The 15,409-nt window shown below is 45.9% G+C and overlaps 2 protein-coding genes across 12 annotated transcripts in view; one reads left to right on the top strand and one right to left on the bottom strand.

Moving 5' to 3' along the window:
• Window positions 1-1,563, bottom strand: part of LOC122377829 (LIM and senescent cell antigen-like-containing domain protein 1) — a 19,894-nt gene extending 18,331 nt beyond the window's left edge. Inside the window, exons 1-2 of one of the 6 annotated variants that reach the window (XM_043358290.1) lie at window positions 1,298-1,563; window positions 123-146 (exon numbers count right to left, since the gene is read on the bottom strand). In XM_043358290.1, coding sequence (XP_043214225.1) covers window positions 123-130 — 8 coding nt within the window. In that variant the 5' untranslated portion in view covers window positions 131-146; window positions 1,298-1,563. The other 5 variants (XM_043358292.1, XM_043358296.1, XM_043358291.1 and 2 more) reach the window with 5 other exon arrangements.
• The window catches only part of LOC122377830 (protein Mo25-like), a 22,992-nt gene extending 7,814 nt beyond the window's left edge, over window positions 1-15,178 (top strand). The window contains exons 1-7 of one of the 6 annotated variants that reach the window (XM_043358298.1): window positions 1,371-1,585; window positions 9,564-9,704; window positions 9,975-10,142; window positions 12,107-12,225; window positions 12,781-12,949; window positions 13,308-13,580; window positions 14,028-15,178. In XM_043358298.1, coding sequence (XP_043214233.1) covers window positions 9,603-9,704; window positions 9,975-10,142; window positions 12,107-12,225; window positions 12,781-12,949; window positions 13,308-13,580; window positions 14,028-14,210 — 1,014 coding nt within the window. In that variant the 5' untranslated portion in view covers window positions 1,371-1,585; window positions 9,564-9,602 and the 3' untranslated portion in view covers window positions 14,211-15,178. Of the gene's footprint in view, window positions 1-1,370; window positions 1,888-9,051; window positions 9,341-9,563; window positions 9,705-9,974; window positions 10,143-12,106; window positions 12,226-12,780; window positions 12,950-13,307; window positions 13,581-14,027 lie in introns of those variants that run through there. The other 5 variants (XM_043358299.1, XM_043358303.1, XM_043358301.1 and 2 more) reach the window with 5 other exon arrangements.
• The last annotated feature ends 231 nt before the right edge of the window (window positions 15,179-15,409 follow it).

Genomic DNA, 15,409 nt, shown 5'->3' on the forward strand with positions numbered 1-15,409 from the left:
TTAAATATTGTGTTATTTTGCTTAATGGTTAATACTTGAACTTGGCTGAAGGTATTTGGTCATCTTGGTGAGATAGTTATCTGAAATGTTAACAAAGCAGCTTATACTTAGTTCAAACTTACCCAGGCATGGTGCTTTTCACTTCCCTGAAAAAGCACAAAATAGCATCATCCAAAACTACTTTATTTGGAAAGTCTGGTAATTACAGCAAGTCTCACTTCAGTCTTCAAGTAGAGGTGTTTAACGGTCCTCGAAAAAAATGGTTGATGTTCAATTTCAAGTCTGATAAATTATAAGCCAAGTATTCCTCATTGAAAATTCAAAATATATGGAAATGCTTTGATATCAACCAGGTAATGGTTTACTTGAATGAGAAACAATGCAAAGTAAAGTTTAATCTGCAGTAAGCAAATTGGCTGCCAATAGTTAAAAAACTCATATTATTGGAACAAATATTTGTGAAGCAGAATGTTGATAGCTGAATTTACTTCGTAAGTTCCTAGGGGTCCTTATTCCATAGTTATAAGGTCATGACTTTACAGCTAAAAAAGGTAGAAGTGGTTATTGATAGATATTTCTTTGAAATGGCACCCACAGAAAGTTTGAAGGATGCTTTCAAATTACAAAATAAAAAGTACCTCATCACCAAAGAACATAATCCCACTCCACCCTTGCTACTGAACACATAGGTACAGTCCACAGCAGAAGTAATGTGCGGTTTCAGTCATGAGCATGTTCTGCTTCTGAAGCTTGGGAATGATTAGCCAGACTACAATGAAGCTTTGAATGTAGCTTACATGTATTGTCACCCTTGCACTTTGCAGCTGCAACTTTGTTTATTGACATCTTCTTTTTGATCACTCTGCATTGAAAAATCTTCAGTCAAAGCCATCCATTGAGATTGGTAAGACCGCACATTACTTTAGCGGTGGGCTGTACCTGGGCTGTACCTACCTACAAAGCTTGAACTACAGCACATCACCCAGTCCGTCGTAGTAGTGCATCACCGGCCCAACCAAATGCTTTCTGACCTATATGCTTAGCTTAAATTGATTTTTGCCTTGAAGACCACGACAAACATTTGGTCAAACATTTTACTGATAGAATGGTTGACCACATATTAACCTTAAAATCAGGTTTGACTACCATCAAATCAATGCTAAGCACACACCTGCCAGGCCTTTTCCCAAAAGCAGCGTTTCAGGCGTTGGCAACCATTCGACAACAAAGGGAAACAAAGCTCAGTGGGTGATAAATAAATTAGCAAAATCATTACAAAGAAGGAATAGAGTCTTACCAGTTGAAGCACACTTGATCGAAAAATGTCCAACTCTCAAACACCCAGACCACTCCCACGCAATGAGCAACGCAATGGGATGGGCTGAGGGCCAAGACGGCCAAGACTAATGATAGATTGGCGGAAATGACTCGACTATTTTGGCAGATACCTAGGCGGATTTCAGTTAAGCCAAAAGCTACCAAAATATTTAGTCTAGCTTCTTGGCTACTAATCTTGTTTTCGCCAATTTACAAGAGAATTGTAATCTGGCAGTTTCAAGCAAAAGCGTCTTCCGAAATATTGTAGGTTAGTTTCCACATAGAGATAAACTGCTGATGAACTGCTCCTACGCTTAGATCATTTAATAACTGCTTTTTCCTTTTATTCCCACTTTTGGAGGCCTAGCTTAGCATTGAAATTTGTTCATGCAAGTTTTCAAGTGTCAGAACATTTTTGAAACTGACATAAAATGGTAAAGGGTCTTGCATCGCGTGAGACCCCTGCGTCACAATTGTCTCAAGGCCAGGAAAGCGAACATGAAAGTGGCGGGAATGAAAGTGCTGAGGAGGGGTTTGTGACTGTGCAAAGCAAAAAGAAATCAAAGAAAGGTAAGGCATTCCAGTGCAGAGGAAGTACTGGGAAACCATGTGGCAAAACTATCGGGAAGAAACAAGATTCTATAGAATGCGAAGGCTGTAATGACTGGTTCCACCCGAGCTGTCAGGGCCTAAGTGTTGAGGCTTTTAAAGCCATCGACCTACACGACCTCTTCTGGGTGTGCGAAACATGCAGAATGAAATTCAAGGTCTCGGTTTCACTGCAACAAGTGATCTCTAGAGTAGAGCAGGTAGAAAAGAATGTCATAGAAGCAATTGGCAAAGACAAGGATGAGAAAACTGTAGAGAAAGGGATCGAGAAAAAAATAAATGAAATGGAGAAGAAAGTAGTAGAAAAACTAAGCGAACAGAAAAAGGTTATCCTACAGAGCTCGGACACGATAAAGAAAGCTGTTCAAACGAGCAACGAGAAAAGGGACATGAACCTGATCATTCACAACCTGCCAGAGTCAGAGTCAAGCGAGACAGAGGTAAGGAAGGAATATGACAAGGAAAGGATCCAAGAGATGTCTAGGGCCCTGCGAGGCAACGACACTCATATAGATTTGCTAGACGTGGTCCGTCTTGGCAGAAGAGACACTTCATCCGACAAACCGAGATTGCTTTTGGTGAAACTTAAAGACAAAGAGCAACTAGAGGACCTGTACAAAAAGAGGTTCAGACTAACAGATGTAGGGTTCAAGAACAGGTACATCACCAAGGATCTGTCGCCAGAAGAAAGATCAAAGCAAAAAGAACTGAGGGACGAACTCAAAAGAAAAGGCAAGGAGACACACAGGATCTTTCAGAACAAGGTGGTCCCAAGAGAACAGTAGTGTGACTCTCAACAAAGTTTTGTCATGCTTCTACTCTAATGTCAATAGCTTAGGAAACAAGATGGAAGAGTTTGTGAACAGGGTGGACATTCATAAGCCAGACATTATAGGACTGACAGAAGTGTGGCAGAAGGATGAGATTCACATTCAAGGCTATCAAGTAGCAGCCAGTAAGTCCCGACCTGATGGTTGTAAAGGTGGAGGTGTTCTACTTCTTGTGGCAGATCATTTAAGGGTCAGCGAGTGTGATATTTTGAACAATTCAAACTTTGAAGAAGCAGCATGGTGTAGAATTCACACAAGGCCTGGGAACACAATAGTGGTGGGCATCTGCTACAGACCACCAAACAGTGATCGGGAAAATAATCAAGAACTGCTGAAGTTGCTAGAGAAAATGAAAACAATTAGTGCTACAGACTACCTGGTTATGGGAGACTTTAATTACAGAGAAATTGATTGGGACACTGGTGCAATTTCAGGACCACCAAACTCTGATGCCACTCAGTTTTACAACATAGTACAAGACTGTTACTTAACCCAGCATGTGAAATCCAGCACCAGGCACAGAGCAGGTACAGCCCCCTCTACCCTGGACCTCATCCTCACTAATCAGGAAAACAATGTTGAGGAAGTCAAATATGAAGCTCCAATAGGAAAAAGTGATCACTGTGTGATAATATGGGACTACAGAATACACTCTGAAAACAGGGAGGCCAAGGAACAACTCAGATACAATTACAGAGCTGGTAACTATGATTCTATCCGTCATGAGCTAGCACAGGTGCAGTGGGATGTGATAGAAAACATGGATGTTGAAGCAGCATGGACATTCTTTGTTGATAAGTTACACGATTGCAGAAAGAAGTATGTTCCTCTATTCAAAGGCAGAAGAAAAACAAAACTGTCACCACCGTGGTGGAATAAAGCACTAGATAAGCAAGTGAAGCGTAAATATAAAGCCTACAAGCAGTACAGAAAAGAACAAACAGCAGAGAATCTGAAGAAGTTTACCAGGATCAGAAACGAGACCACGAGTCACATCCGGCAGACAAGAAGGTTGTATGAGGAAGAGCTGGCAAGGTCAGCTAAGATAATGCCAAAGAAGATAGCCAAATATGTAAGACTGCAAAGCAAAACAAGAGACAAAGTGATGGAACTAGTCAAACCTGATGGCACTGTGATAGCAACAAAGAAAGAGATTGCAGATGAACTACAAACATTCTTTTGCTCAGTTTTTGTAAAAGAACAAGGCGGTGTTTTGCCAGCTTTTGAAAGTCAGGTGGAAGAAGGAGAATCACTCGAGGATATTAACATTACTTTTCAGGAAGTACTCCATGAACTTCAAACGTTGACTGAAGACAAGGCATCAGGACCGGATGATGTTTCCCCCTTTCTCTTGAAAAACTGTGCACCTGAGCTAGCATACCCACTCATGCAGATATTCCAAAAGTCCATGACAAGCGGACAGCTACCAACAGCTTGGAAGAGAGCAGCAGTGGTACCACTCTTCAAGGGAGGCTCCAAAAAACTGGCAAGTAACTACAGGCCTGTGAGTCTGACTAGTCATGCATGTAAGGTCATGGAAAGAATTATCAAAAGGCACCTGCTCAACCATCTATTAGAGAAAGATCTCATCTGCAAAGAACAGCATGGCTTTGTACCCAGAAAATCATGTTTGACCAATCTTCTAGAGGCTCTGGAGGATTGGACACACATACTGGACAGCAGCAGTGGACTGGACATCATCTATTGTGACTTTAAAAAGGCCTTTGATTCTGTGCCCCACCGAAGACTTGTTAAGAAGCTGGCTGCCTATGGTGTCAAAGCAGGAGTGCTTCAATGGATCACAAACTTTCTTCAGGACAGGACTCAGAAGGTAGTAGTTCATGACCAAGAATCTAGAGAAGAGGCTGTGACCAGCGGAGTTCCGCAGGGCTCAGTATTGGGACCCATCCTGTTTGTGATATATGTCAACGAATTGCCCACATTGGTCCAGTGCGACGCAAAACTGTTTGCAGATGACATGAAGATTTATCGCAAGGTCAGAAATTCAGAGGACTCAGAACAACTTCAGGCAGACCTAGATAGACTCTCGCAATGGACTGAACAATGGCTTCTTGAATTCAACCCCCAAAAGTGTAAAGTGATGCACTGTGGACCACAAAACCCAAAAAGATCTTACAGTATTAGAGGAGTCAAACTAGAAGTCACAGATAAGGAGCGAGACCTGGGGGTGACTATAACAAACGACCTTCGACCTACTAGTCACTGTCAAAGAGCTGCGAGCAAAGCAATGGTAGCTCTCCGAATGATAAAGAGGTCCTTTGACCAAATCACAGCAACAAACTTCACCAGCCTCTTCAACTCATATGTGAGACCACACCTGGACTACTGTATACAAGCTGTGGGTCCCCAAGCTGTTCAAGATATCAGTCTCCTCGAAAACATCCAGCGCAGAGCTACAAGATTGGTGAGGGGGTTAAAGCACAGGCCATACCAAGAAAGACTAAAAGTCCTGAAGACCGTATCTATTAAAGACAGGATAAAAAGAGGCGACTTGATTGAGACGTATAAAATCATGTCAGGGAAGCTCAATGTGAGGAGAGAGAAGTTTTTCAAACTGAGGACGACAAACACAAGAGGTCACCATATGAAATTACACAAGGAGCAGTCAGTCCATCAAGCCAGACAAAGGTTCTTCTCACAGAGGGTGGCTAATGACTGGAACAAGCTACCAGATGATGTTGTGTCTGCTGACACCACTGCTACATTTAAAGCTAAGCTAGATAAGCACCTCCAGCTCAAAGCCAACTGTGACCTGTGACCTCCAACCTCAATGAGTACCCTGACATGTTTCCTTGCCAACAATGACATGGACAACAAATAGCATACTGCTACCCCAAGTCCATTATCTATATACCTATACCTATACCTATAAAAAACAGTTAAAATTCACATGTTCATTGAATTTGCGTGTTAGTGAACCGTTAGATTTTCCGAATTGTTCGCTTTGGAAAGTCATAAATGCTCCAATATCTATACAATTAAGGGTAATCTGCTGCGTCGCTTATGCCGCAAAGCTATTTTGCAAGTATTAAGCGCCTAAATTCACTATTTTTTATTCTAAATGTACAAAAATAAGTAAGCCTTGTTTTTTATCTGTATTATATTATATTTATATTTTTCACCTGACCTTACCTGGAAAGAGAGGGAAGAGGGTAGACGCCTCCGAGAGGAGCTACGAAGGAGGACAGATGCAGGTGAAGTGAACCTCACCATCAGGAAGGGTCGGCTTGTGACAAGAAAACTGGACCTGACTCGGACAGTGGAAGCCGAACTCGTTCGGAGTGGGCCACAAGGTGCAGTAGCACCCCAGCAACATGCTGCATCTCAGAGGCGGACCTTGGCAACCCCAGCGACGGCCCAGACGGGCCAGACCCCGGATCAGGAAAGGTGCTGACAATCCAGGCCGGCAGGACCGAGATATGAAGAAGGTCTCAAGGTACTGTATGCAAATGCAGACCAGTTTGTGAAGAAACGTGATGACCTTTGCATGTTTATTTCGGGAAACGAACCAGACTTCATCTTACTTAATGAAGTCATACCTAAAGCCCAACTCCACCCAATATCCCCAGCCCTTTTGTCTGTACCTGGCTACGTCATGTATCTGAACTTTGACCCCTCGGAAACCAAGCTGGGCTCAAGTGGTATTAGAGGGGTCTGCATTTATGCCAAATCATCACTCCGGGTATCTGAAGTTGTTTTTAAGGATTCAACATTCAGAGAGCAGCTTTGGATAGAAATGCCGCTGGCTAGCTCTGATGTCCTTCTACTTGGCTGTATTTATCGAAGCCCCTCTGGTTCTGCCGAAGAAGATCTAAACAAGATTGGATCTCTATTCAAGCAGGCTACCAGCTCTAGATATACACATGTAATTATTGCAGGCGATTTCAATCTGCCGCAGATCAACTGGCAAGTGGGTCTTTCCTCAGCCCCTCCCTCGCACTGTTCACATGGGTTTGCTGACCTGTTGAACGATGCATTTCTCTACCAGCATGTTGACAAGCCTACCAGATTTAGGCTCGGTGAAACACCCCACACGCTTGATTTAATCTTGTCATCTGAAGAGGCCATGGTTAAGAACTTGGAATATCTGCCTGGCTTGGGGACAAGCGACCACATCATGCTCCAGTTCCAAGTGGCATGCTACTGTCCTCCCATTGAGTCTTTGGAGCGCCACCTCAGTTTCAACAAGGGTAACTTCACACTGCTCAACCAATTAATGTCTGAAGTAGAGTGGCCATCAAGTACGTCTCTAGATACGCACGCCATGTACGATTTTATCAAGGCCAAACTCTTGGAACACTCTACCACTTGCATACCCTTTACCAAGTCAAAACGGAAAAACAAGAATATCTACATTAATGACGAAGCCATTCGGTTAAAGAAGCAAAAACGGACACTGTGGCTGCAGTACATGCAAACCAGAGACACGATCGACTATGCCCGATTCTGTCGTGCGCGCAACAAGCTCCGAACACTCACTCGGAACCTGCGGGCGAATTTCGAGAGACATCTGGCGACGAATCTACGAACGAACGCTAAAGGGTTCTGGCGGTATGCAGGCACTCGACTACGGACCAAGACTAGAGTGGAGGACTTGAAAGCAGAGGACGGAACGATGATTCGTGGGGATCGTGATAAGGCTAACCTGCTCAATCACTTCTTCCACAGCGTGTTCACGACCGAGGACCCCGTTCTGCCGGCACCACCACCTGTTTACCCTGGACCCCCACTGACCAACATTGATATCAGCACTGGTGCGGTCAGGGAGAAACTGCTGAACCTAAAGATAGACAGCTCTCAGGGACCGGACGGACTGCATCCTCGCATCCTGCGGGAAACGGCACTGGTTATGGCAGAACCATGGGCGCGCCTCTTCCGTTCTTCATTGAACAACTCCACCTTACCAAGCGACTGGCGCAGGGATGAGATCGTCCCCATTTTTAAGAAGGGAGTGAAGGACAGCCCTGCAAATTACCGACCAGTGACATTGACGGCCGTGCCATGCAAGGTCCTTGAATCATTGGTTCGTGACCAGATGATGACGTTCCTCATCGATACTGATCAGCTGAGCAACCTGCAACATGGCTTCAGACAGAAGAGGTCGTGTTCTACGCAGCTTCTTGAAACTGTTGAAGATTGGACCCGTGCTCTGGAGGAAGGAGACCCGGTCGATGCCCTATACTTGGACTTTAGTAAGGCGTTCAATTCGGTACCCCACCAGCGCCTACTGTTGAAGCTCCAATCTTGTGGTATTGGGGGTCGCCTACTTGAGTGGATCAGGGCATTCCTTACTGACCGACAGCAGCGCGTGACAATTAATGGTACAAAGTCGGACTGGGTTTCAGTTACCAGCGGCGTACCACAGGGGACGGTTCTAGGTCCCTTGTTGTTCCTGGTCTTTGTTAATGACTTGCCGGCCTGTGTCTCATCAGGGCTTAAGCTATTCGCAGACGACACAAAACTCTATAGAAGTGTCGGTCAGGCTGCGGATACTGTAACCTTGCAGAGAGACCTCGACGCTCTGCTGAGATGGTCCGAAAACTGGCAGCTTCCCTTCAACCAGTCGAAGTGCAAGTCCCTGCACCTGGGTCTTCGAAACGCCAATCATATATACCACATGGGAGACACCCAGTTAGAACAGACTTTGGTGGAAAAGGACCTGGGAGTCAAGATAGACAGCCAGCTCAAGTTTCGGGAACAGGCCGCCGCTGTCATAGCCAGAGCGTCGCACATCCTGACTGTCATCCGACGATCTTTCGGAGTCATTGACGAGATTACACTTCCAATGCTCTACCGGACTATGGTTCGCCCCCACCTTGAGTACGCCAACGTGGTGTGGGGACCTTTCAACCGAGAAGATCAGAAGCGCATTGAGCGTGTACAGCGGAGAGCCACGAGACTGGTTGCCAGCATCCGCCACTTGCCATACGAGGAGAGACTTCGGAGCCTGGACTTGCCATCGCTCTACTATCGGCGCCGACGGGGCGACATGATCTCGGTCTACCAGGTGCTTCGATGGGGAGTGGATGTTGACCCATCCCAATTCTTTACCGCGGCAACAACGACCAGAACTCGGGGACACGAGTGGAAACTGTCCAAACCAAGAGCTGTCTCCAGGGTGCGGCGGAACGCCTTCAGCATACGAGTCCTAAACGACTGGAACTCTCTGCCCCCTGCTGTGGTCGATGCGCCCTCTGTCAACAGTTTCAAGGCCAGGCTTGACAAACACTGGGCTCACGCCAAGTACACCTTACACTTCAATGACTGATGCAGTGACACACTGACACATAGCTCGTCACGTCCGGATCCAAGAGGCCGTAAGGCCTTCCTAAATTCCGCATACTATAAGTATAAGTAAGTAAGTATAAGTATATTTCTTATCCTAGGAAATGGAAAGGTTTTAGAAGAGATATAGGTGGAAATTACCCTCACTTTGAGCTTGAGCCGATATCAATTTATAGTCAATCTTGAGGAGTTTGGGAGCGTTTCCACCTGTTTAGCCTTACCAACTGGCCATCAAACTATGAACCAGATGTTATTGAAATGTGTTTAACCATTGCAGAGTAAGTTGAAGTTATTTGCAGGCCATCCCCCTCCTATATATACCAACATGATAATTGATGTTTTCCTAATGCTAATGACTGCAGCATTTCAAAGCTGTGCTAGTCTATAGAAGACAAGCTACCTACCAAGTAACTCCAGAACTGCAAAGAGTAGCTTGAGCTGGAAGCCCTGTTTCTATCAGTGGTAAAAGTCATAGTTAGTTACTTTTTATTTCTATTCCAGAGAGGAAGGGGTGAGCTGAGAGCTCAACCGGTCACCGCCATGCCTCTGTGGGGGAAATCTCAGAAGAACCCCACAGATGTGGTGCGGGCGATCCGTGATGGCCTCACTGCCCTCGAGAAGGGTGACAAGAAGACAGAGAAGGTGAGAGAAATGGCTTTTAAATGGCTGCTGATCAGGATCATTGTATCGTTATGACAAATTGAAATTAATTTGGTTATCCGCAAATGATCAGATGGAATTCAGTTTGGATTTATTTGTTATTATTGGCGTATAGGACTTTGAACTCAGTGTGCTCCAATGATCAATGCCCCAATCAGCCAATGAACCCAAATGTCAAAACATAAAGGCTCTGAAGACAAGTCTGTATTATGCCATGTCGCTGACTCTGACCTCCGACCTCCTCCGCGGCAGGCTCTGGAGGATGTCAGTAAAAACCTCGGTCACATGAAGACGATGCTGTTCGGCTCAGCCGACCAGGAGGCTCAGTCGGAGCACCAGCTGGCCAGCCTGGCGCAGGAGATCTACAACGCCAACCTGCTCTACCTGCTCGTCAGAAACCTGGCCAAAATCGACTTCGAGGTGAGCGTACCGAAAAGCGAGAAATGTACCGACACATTATGGCTAGGCGAGCTACAAACCACATGGGATATGCACATTGATAACGTAGTAGAGATAACGCTAATATCGAATATCGGAAGAAATTTAGTCGGGTGTTGAAACATTCATGTCACGCGATTCTGTCCATGATCGCATTTCGCTATTAGTTTCTGAGCTGCTTACGAGTACATGGTACCAGTCGTGCCGTTCTTCCGTTGAGTCGGTAGCTCAAGTATCGTATCTAGGAGTGGCCGACCCTTGGCCCCTCGTTTGGCGGTGAACTTTGCATTCGCCGTCGATATCTGAGACGCATGATGACTTTGATCTTGTGCATTCTCACGAGCGTTGCTAAGCGCTTTGAGTTACCTGGCGAGGCACCCTCCACGAGGATATTTTATCGTCGGGAATAGAGATTGCTGTTTCTGTAATAATATGATGAAAAAACTTCCTGCCTGTGATGAATGGTAACAGCTTCCTATTCAAAAGACACCCTGGTCCTTCCATTATCAGCTTTTTCACTGCAGCTAATAGCAAAATTACTAATTGCAGCCATTTAACCTTCGCCCCAGTGGGGGGGGGGGGCATATGTTACCACCCTGTCGCGTTTTTTGCGTGTTAATAAAAAACCGCGCCGCGCCGCTTGGGGTAGCTTTTGGTACATCAATTTTGGACAATGTGTGAAATTTTTTACCCCAGGTCATGTCAGGTCAGGTCACCAGGTCAAGTTAACTGACCAAGCCTAAAAAAGTTTGCATTCATGTCCAGCCTGCAGTGTTTGTCAGAAAGGTTTCAAACTTGGTGTATTGCATGCTGGTATGGGCGCCTACAATTTGTATATCTCGGATTTTTTATATCCGTGACCTAAGGTCAGGTCAGTGGCGTGACCTTTCCATACAAGTCAATGGAGAAAAATGAAAATGCCTCTAGATCCGTGTGTACGCATCGGAACAGTCCAAATATTTCAGAATCACAATGATTTAGTCCACTCGTGATGACCAAGGTGTCATTTTTGCTGATAGCCTCTAGACAGGTCATCCGAGGTCACTTGAGGCTATAAACAGTTTTTTTGCCAATAACTCGCGATTGAAAAGAGATAGAACGCTGGGGATGGTCTCATTGTGTTTGCCTTGTTGAGACGCATCGACTGATATGCAACATGACCTTTTCCGGTACCTAAGGTAATGACCTTGACCTGAGGTCAAATTTTCAACTTGACCTTTCAAGGTCAAATTATAGTTCATTCGACGCGTCTCGGCGAGAGGAACACGATTCTGGCAATAGAAATGTCGTGGCTTTTTGTAGTCGAAAGTTATTGTCGAAAAAAAACTTTTCGTAAAAAACAGCTATTTTTGGACTTTTTGCCCTCTGGAGGCTAAACCGTTGACCTGAGGTCAATATTGATAATGAACTTTTCAAAAGAAGAGTTCAAAAGCTATCAATTGCTCTTCCCTGCGTTATTCTAGCTACCATAGTTCCTGAGATAGCGGCATGTTTTCTGAAAAATATAATGACAATTGGCAAATTTTGACCTTTGATGACCTCTGGTGACCCCAATATTGCTCTAAGGTGAAAAATGACCGAAATACTTTCAAACGTACGCATTGAGAGCTATCGACTGCTTTTTACCGCGTCTTTCTAGCCCTCTTAGTTTTTGAGTTAGAGGTGGGTGGTAACATATGCCCCCCCCCCCCCCCACTAGGGCGAAGTTGGCTGAGACCGCCACTGGGGCGCGGGTTAACTGATTGTCGATAATATCGATACCACGATGCTGTCATATTGGCTTGCTGCGATAGCATTGGGGATAATAACCTTTTTACTCGCCATGTTGCAGTGGAGTGGGACTTTACAGATATGTTGAGTTCCAAGCTCACCGAGTGTGTTGGTTGTCGCCATTCTGGCCGGTGCTTGCGTTTATGAATATCTACCGTGTGATTCTCTTTTTGCAGGGTAAGAAGGATGCCACACAGATCTTCAACAACATCCTACGACGGCAGATCGGCAGCAGGTCACCCACAGTGGAGCACATCTGCACCAAAACGGAAATACTCTTCTGCCTCATGAAGGGGTAAGTGCGAAACAACATCTAATCGTAGCCCGGACTTATGTGATTGCGAAGTAAGATGATTAACTGTGCCCTGTCGTTGAAGATATTGTTTTTAATCGCTCGATGGTCCTGATAATGTGACTTGCTATCGTCGTTGTCTAATGCTCTTACAAGAGCCGCGAAAGGGCTGACGCAATGTTTTGAATGTCGGTTCACCTTGAGCTATCGATTATGAGAAAGGTTTGCCGATTAGATCGTACTCTATTACATGAGATTGCCTGTGTTTACCGATTGCTTGCAATGCAAGTGGGGCCAACAGAAAATTGATGTTTTCTGTTTTCTTACATTACTGTGCTTTTTTGCGTAGCATATCTGCTGTATATGTATGCTTCGTCAGTTGCCAGTGTGATGCCATCTCATCAGAAACTATGCATGCTTCCTAAATGTGATCCCATCCGTACCGCCTATCAACCGTAACCGTTCGCCTAGCCTGCCAGGCATTCGGCATTTTCCGGCTCGGTAGCCGGTGTGAACCCAGCATTAAACCGCTGACCACCCACCACTGGCTGTCTACAGGTACGAGCATCAGGAGGTGGCCCTCCACTGCGGCTCCATGATGCGGGAGTGCGCCCGATACGAACCGCTCGCCAAAATCATGCTCTACTCGGAGGAGTTTTACAACTTCTTCACCTACGTCGAGGTCTCGACGTTCGACATCGCATCGGATGCCTTCTCAACGTTCAAGGTAGGTAGAGGCCAGTGAGGCACGAGGGTCGACAACAGAATGTCGGGTTCGGGCTAGTACAATTTAATGAACGATGGAGCGAGGGACCGATATTGTATTGCGGATAACCAATATCGTATGTCGGTATGTCGGTCTGCGGAAGAAATGTGCATAAAGCATGGTGATTTTCCCTCTATTTGTAATGCATATGAGGAAAAGGTGGCGATTTTTTTTAGATGTGCTCATAATTTAGATTTTCTTTGTTGCTTTTGCATTGACATTCCGTACGTATGTCTTATCGACTCAAACGTAAACCCCGCAGCGTTGCAACTATTGAGGTTCACTTGACACTGACCCCTTCCCCGCCTTCTTTCTGCAGGAACTGCTCACGAAGCACAAGCTGATGTGTGCCGAGTTCCTGGAGCAGAACTACGAGCGGGTGTTTGACCAGCACTACAAGCAGCTGCTGCACTCTGAGAACTACGTGACGCGCCGGCAGTCGCTGAAGCTGCTGGGCGAGCTGCTGCTCGACCGGCACAACTTCACCGTCATGACCAAGTACATATCCAGCCCCGACAACCTGAAGCTGATGATGAACATGCTCAGGGAGCGATCCAGAAATATCCAGTTCGAGGCCTTCCATGTGTTCAAGGTGAGAGGTCCCTGAGTGAGGGCTTGTCGACTCTGATATCTGAGAAACTTAGAAAGTGAACTTTTAGTTCAAAGCCGTTCAGGGGGTTCCGAGATGTTACCAAAAAGCCTGCTACCGAGTGCGCGATTACCGCTATCGAATGCTCGATAATTATTTGGCTTTTATAGCCACGCTATTCATTGTGGCACTTTGAAACTTTCGTTCTTGATCATTGTTCATGATAATATCGACCGTCAGAGTTAGCCAAAATCACCGCGCCGTTCTGACTCAGCCAGTTACGACTTGCGATATTCGGTATACAAAATGGCATTCTGGACATATTTTGGCGATATTCGGTATACAAAATGGCATTCTGGACATATTTTGCTGACCGACTTTGATTACTCTCACCCACATCGGCGATGATTTTGCTCCCAGTCAAATCAGCATGCCTCCCTTTGCCCACAGGTCTTCGTGGCGAATCCGAACAAGCCCAAGCCGATCCTGGATATCTTGTTACGGAACCAGGAGCGGCTGGTCGACTTCCTCACGCGTTTCCACACCGATCGCAGTGAAGACGAACAGTTCAATGACGAAAAGGCGTATCTTATAAAGCAGATCAAAGAGCTAAAACCCATGGCGGACCAGTAGTGAGTGAGCCATACGAATGGCATGGGTGTGTCTGCGCAGGAGCGTGGTGGCCGTTCGGCAAGCTGGAGTTGTACAGGTGGCCTATAGATGGCAGCAGCGCTGCTAAGGTCACCGGACAGCGCACGTGATTGGTGCTGACGTCGCTTCCACTGCCATGTAACGTAGTGGGCGGACACAGGAAGAGAAAACTCTCCTAAACGTCCACCATCTGCCAGCCGAGTCCCACGATGGGTCGGCATCAGACAGCAACTGAGCAGCAGCTAGGCATCCGCCCGCCCCTTCCCTGTTATATCATATCGTGTAAATGCCTGAGCGTCGATTGTCCAATGTCAGCCACGATCGAGATACTAGACGGCTGGCAGGCGGCCGTGTTTGTTTGACTATTTGAGGCGGCTCCGGTGGCGCCGCCCGGCGGTGACCTTGACAACCATCCGCCGGTTGCCATGACGACGGCGGCGTGTCCATATCGTCGGCTGTGGGTACCGCCAGTCGGCGATGATAGTGCCAGTGGGGGGGGGGGGGGGGGGGAGGTGATACCGCTCCGTGCGTAGCGCCCGGCTGAGTGTCTGAAACTCGCGAGTTGTGCGTAATATGATATAAATGTGGGGTATTAAACTGAGATTAATATCGTGAGGAGCTACCTGTAACGTCATGGTACCCGTCTTGTGTCAAAAGTGTGCTTGTTGCCCTGCCTAAGGTTATTTGGCAGCAAATCTGTAGTGGAGTCGAGAGGTGGTGCTGTCTGTTAACGGCGATTGCAACTGTTCAGAATATTGCTGGTAATCTACATTTAACTTGCCTGTTTTGGTCATGTTATTTTAGGTCAATCCCCCAAAAGGAGAGGCTTCAATAGAAATCGGCTACCGGGGCAGTCTTCAAAATGTTGTGCGGTGCATTTGGCAAAATCGTTTTTCTTCCTCGTATTAAACATTTGATCAAGTAATACACCTTAATTTACTTCTTCCCAACGTGTCTTTTATATATACGAGGAAATTTTCTGAGGACCTTGGAGTAGACGGTTTGGAAGATAATTATCTCGGGCGTTGTGTGTTTCATGTCTCCACATTTTTTTTTTCTTCGCGTGTACAGCCCACCGCTAAAGTAATGTGTGGTTTTACCAATCTCAACGGATGGCTTTGACCGACGATTTTTAAATGCGGACTGATTGAAAAGAAGACGTCAATAGATAAAGTTGTAGC

Source organism: Amphibalanus amphitrite, unplaced genomic scaffold, assembly GCF_019059575.1.
Source record: "Amphibalanus amphitrite isolate SeventyFive unplaced genomic scaffold, NRLGWU_Aamphi_draft 000051F_arrow, whole genome shotgun sequence".
Taxonomy (NCBI): domain Eukaryota; kingdom Metazoa; phylum Arthropoda; class Thecostraca; order Balanomorpha; family Balanidae; genus Amphibalanus; species Amphibalanus amphitrite.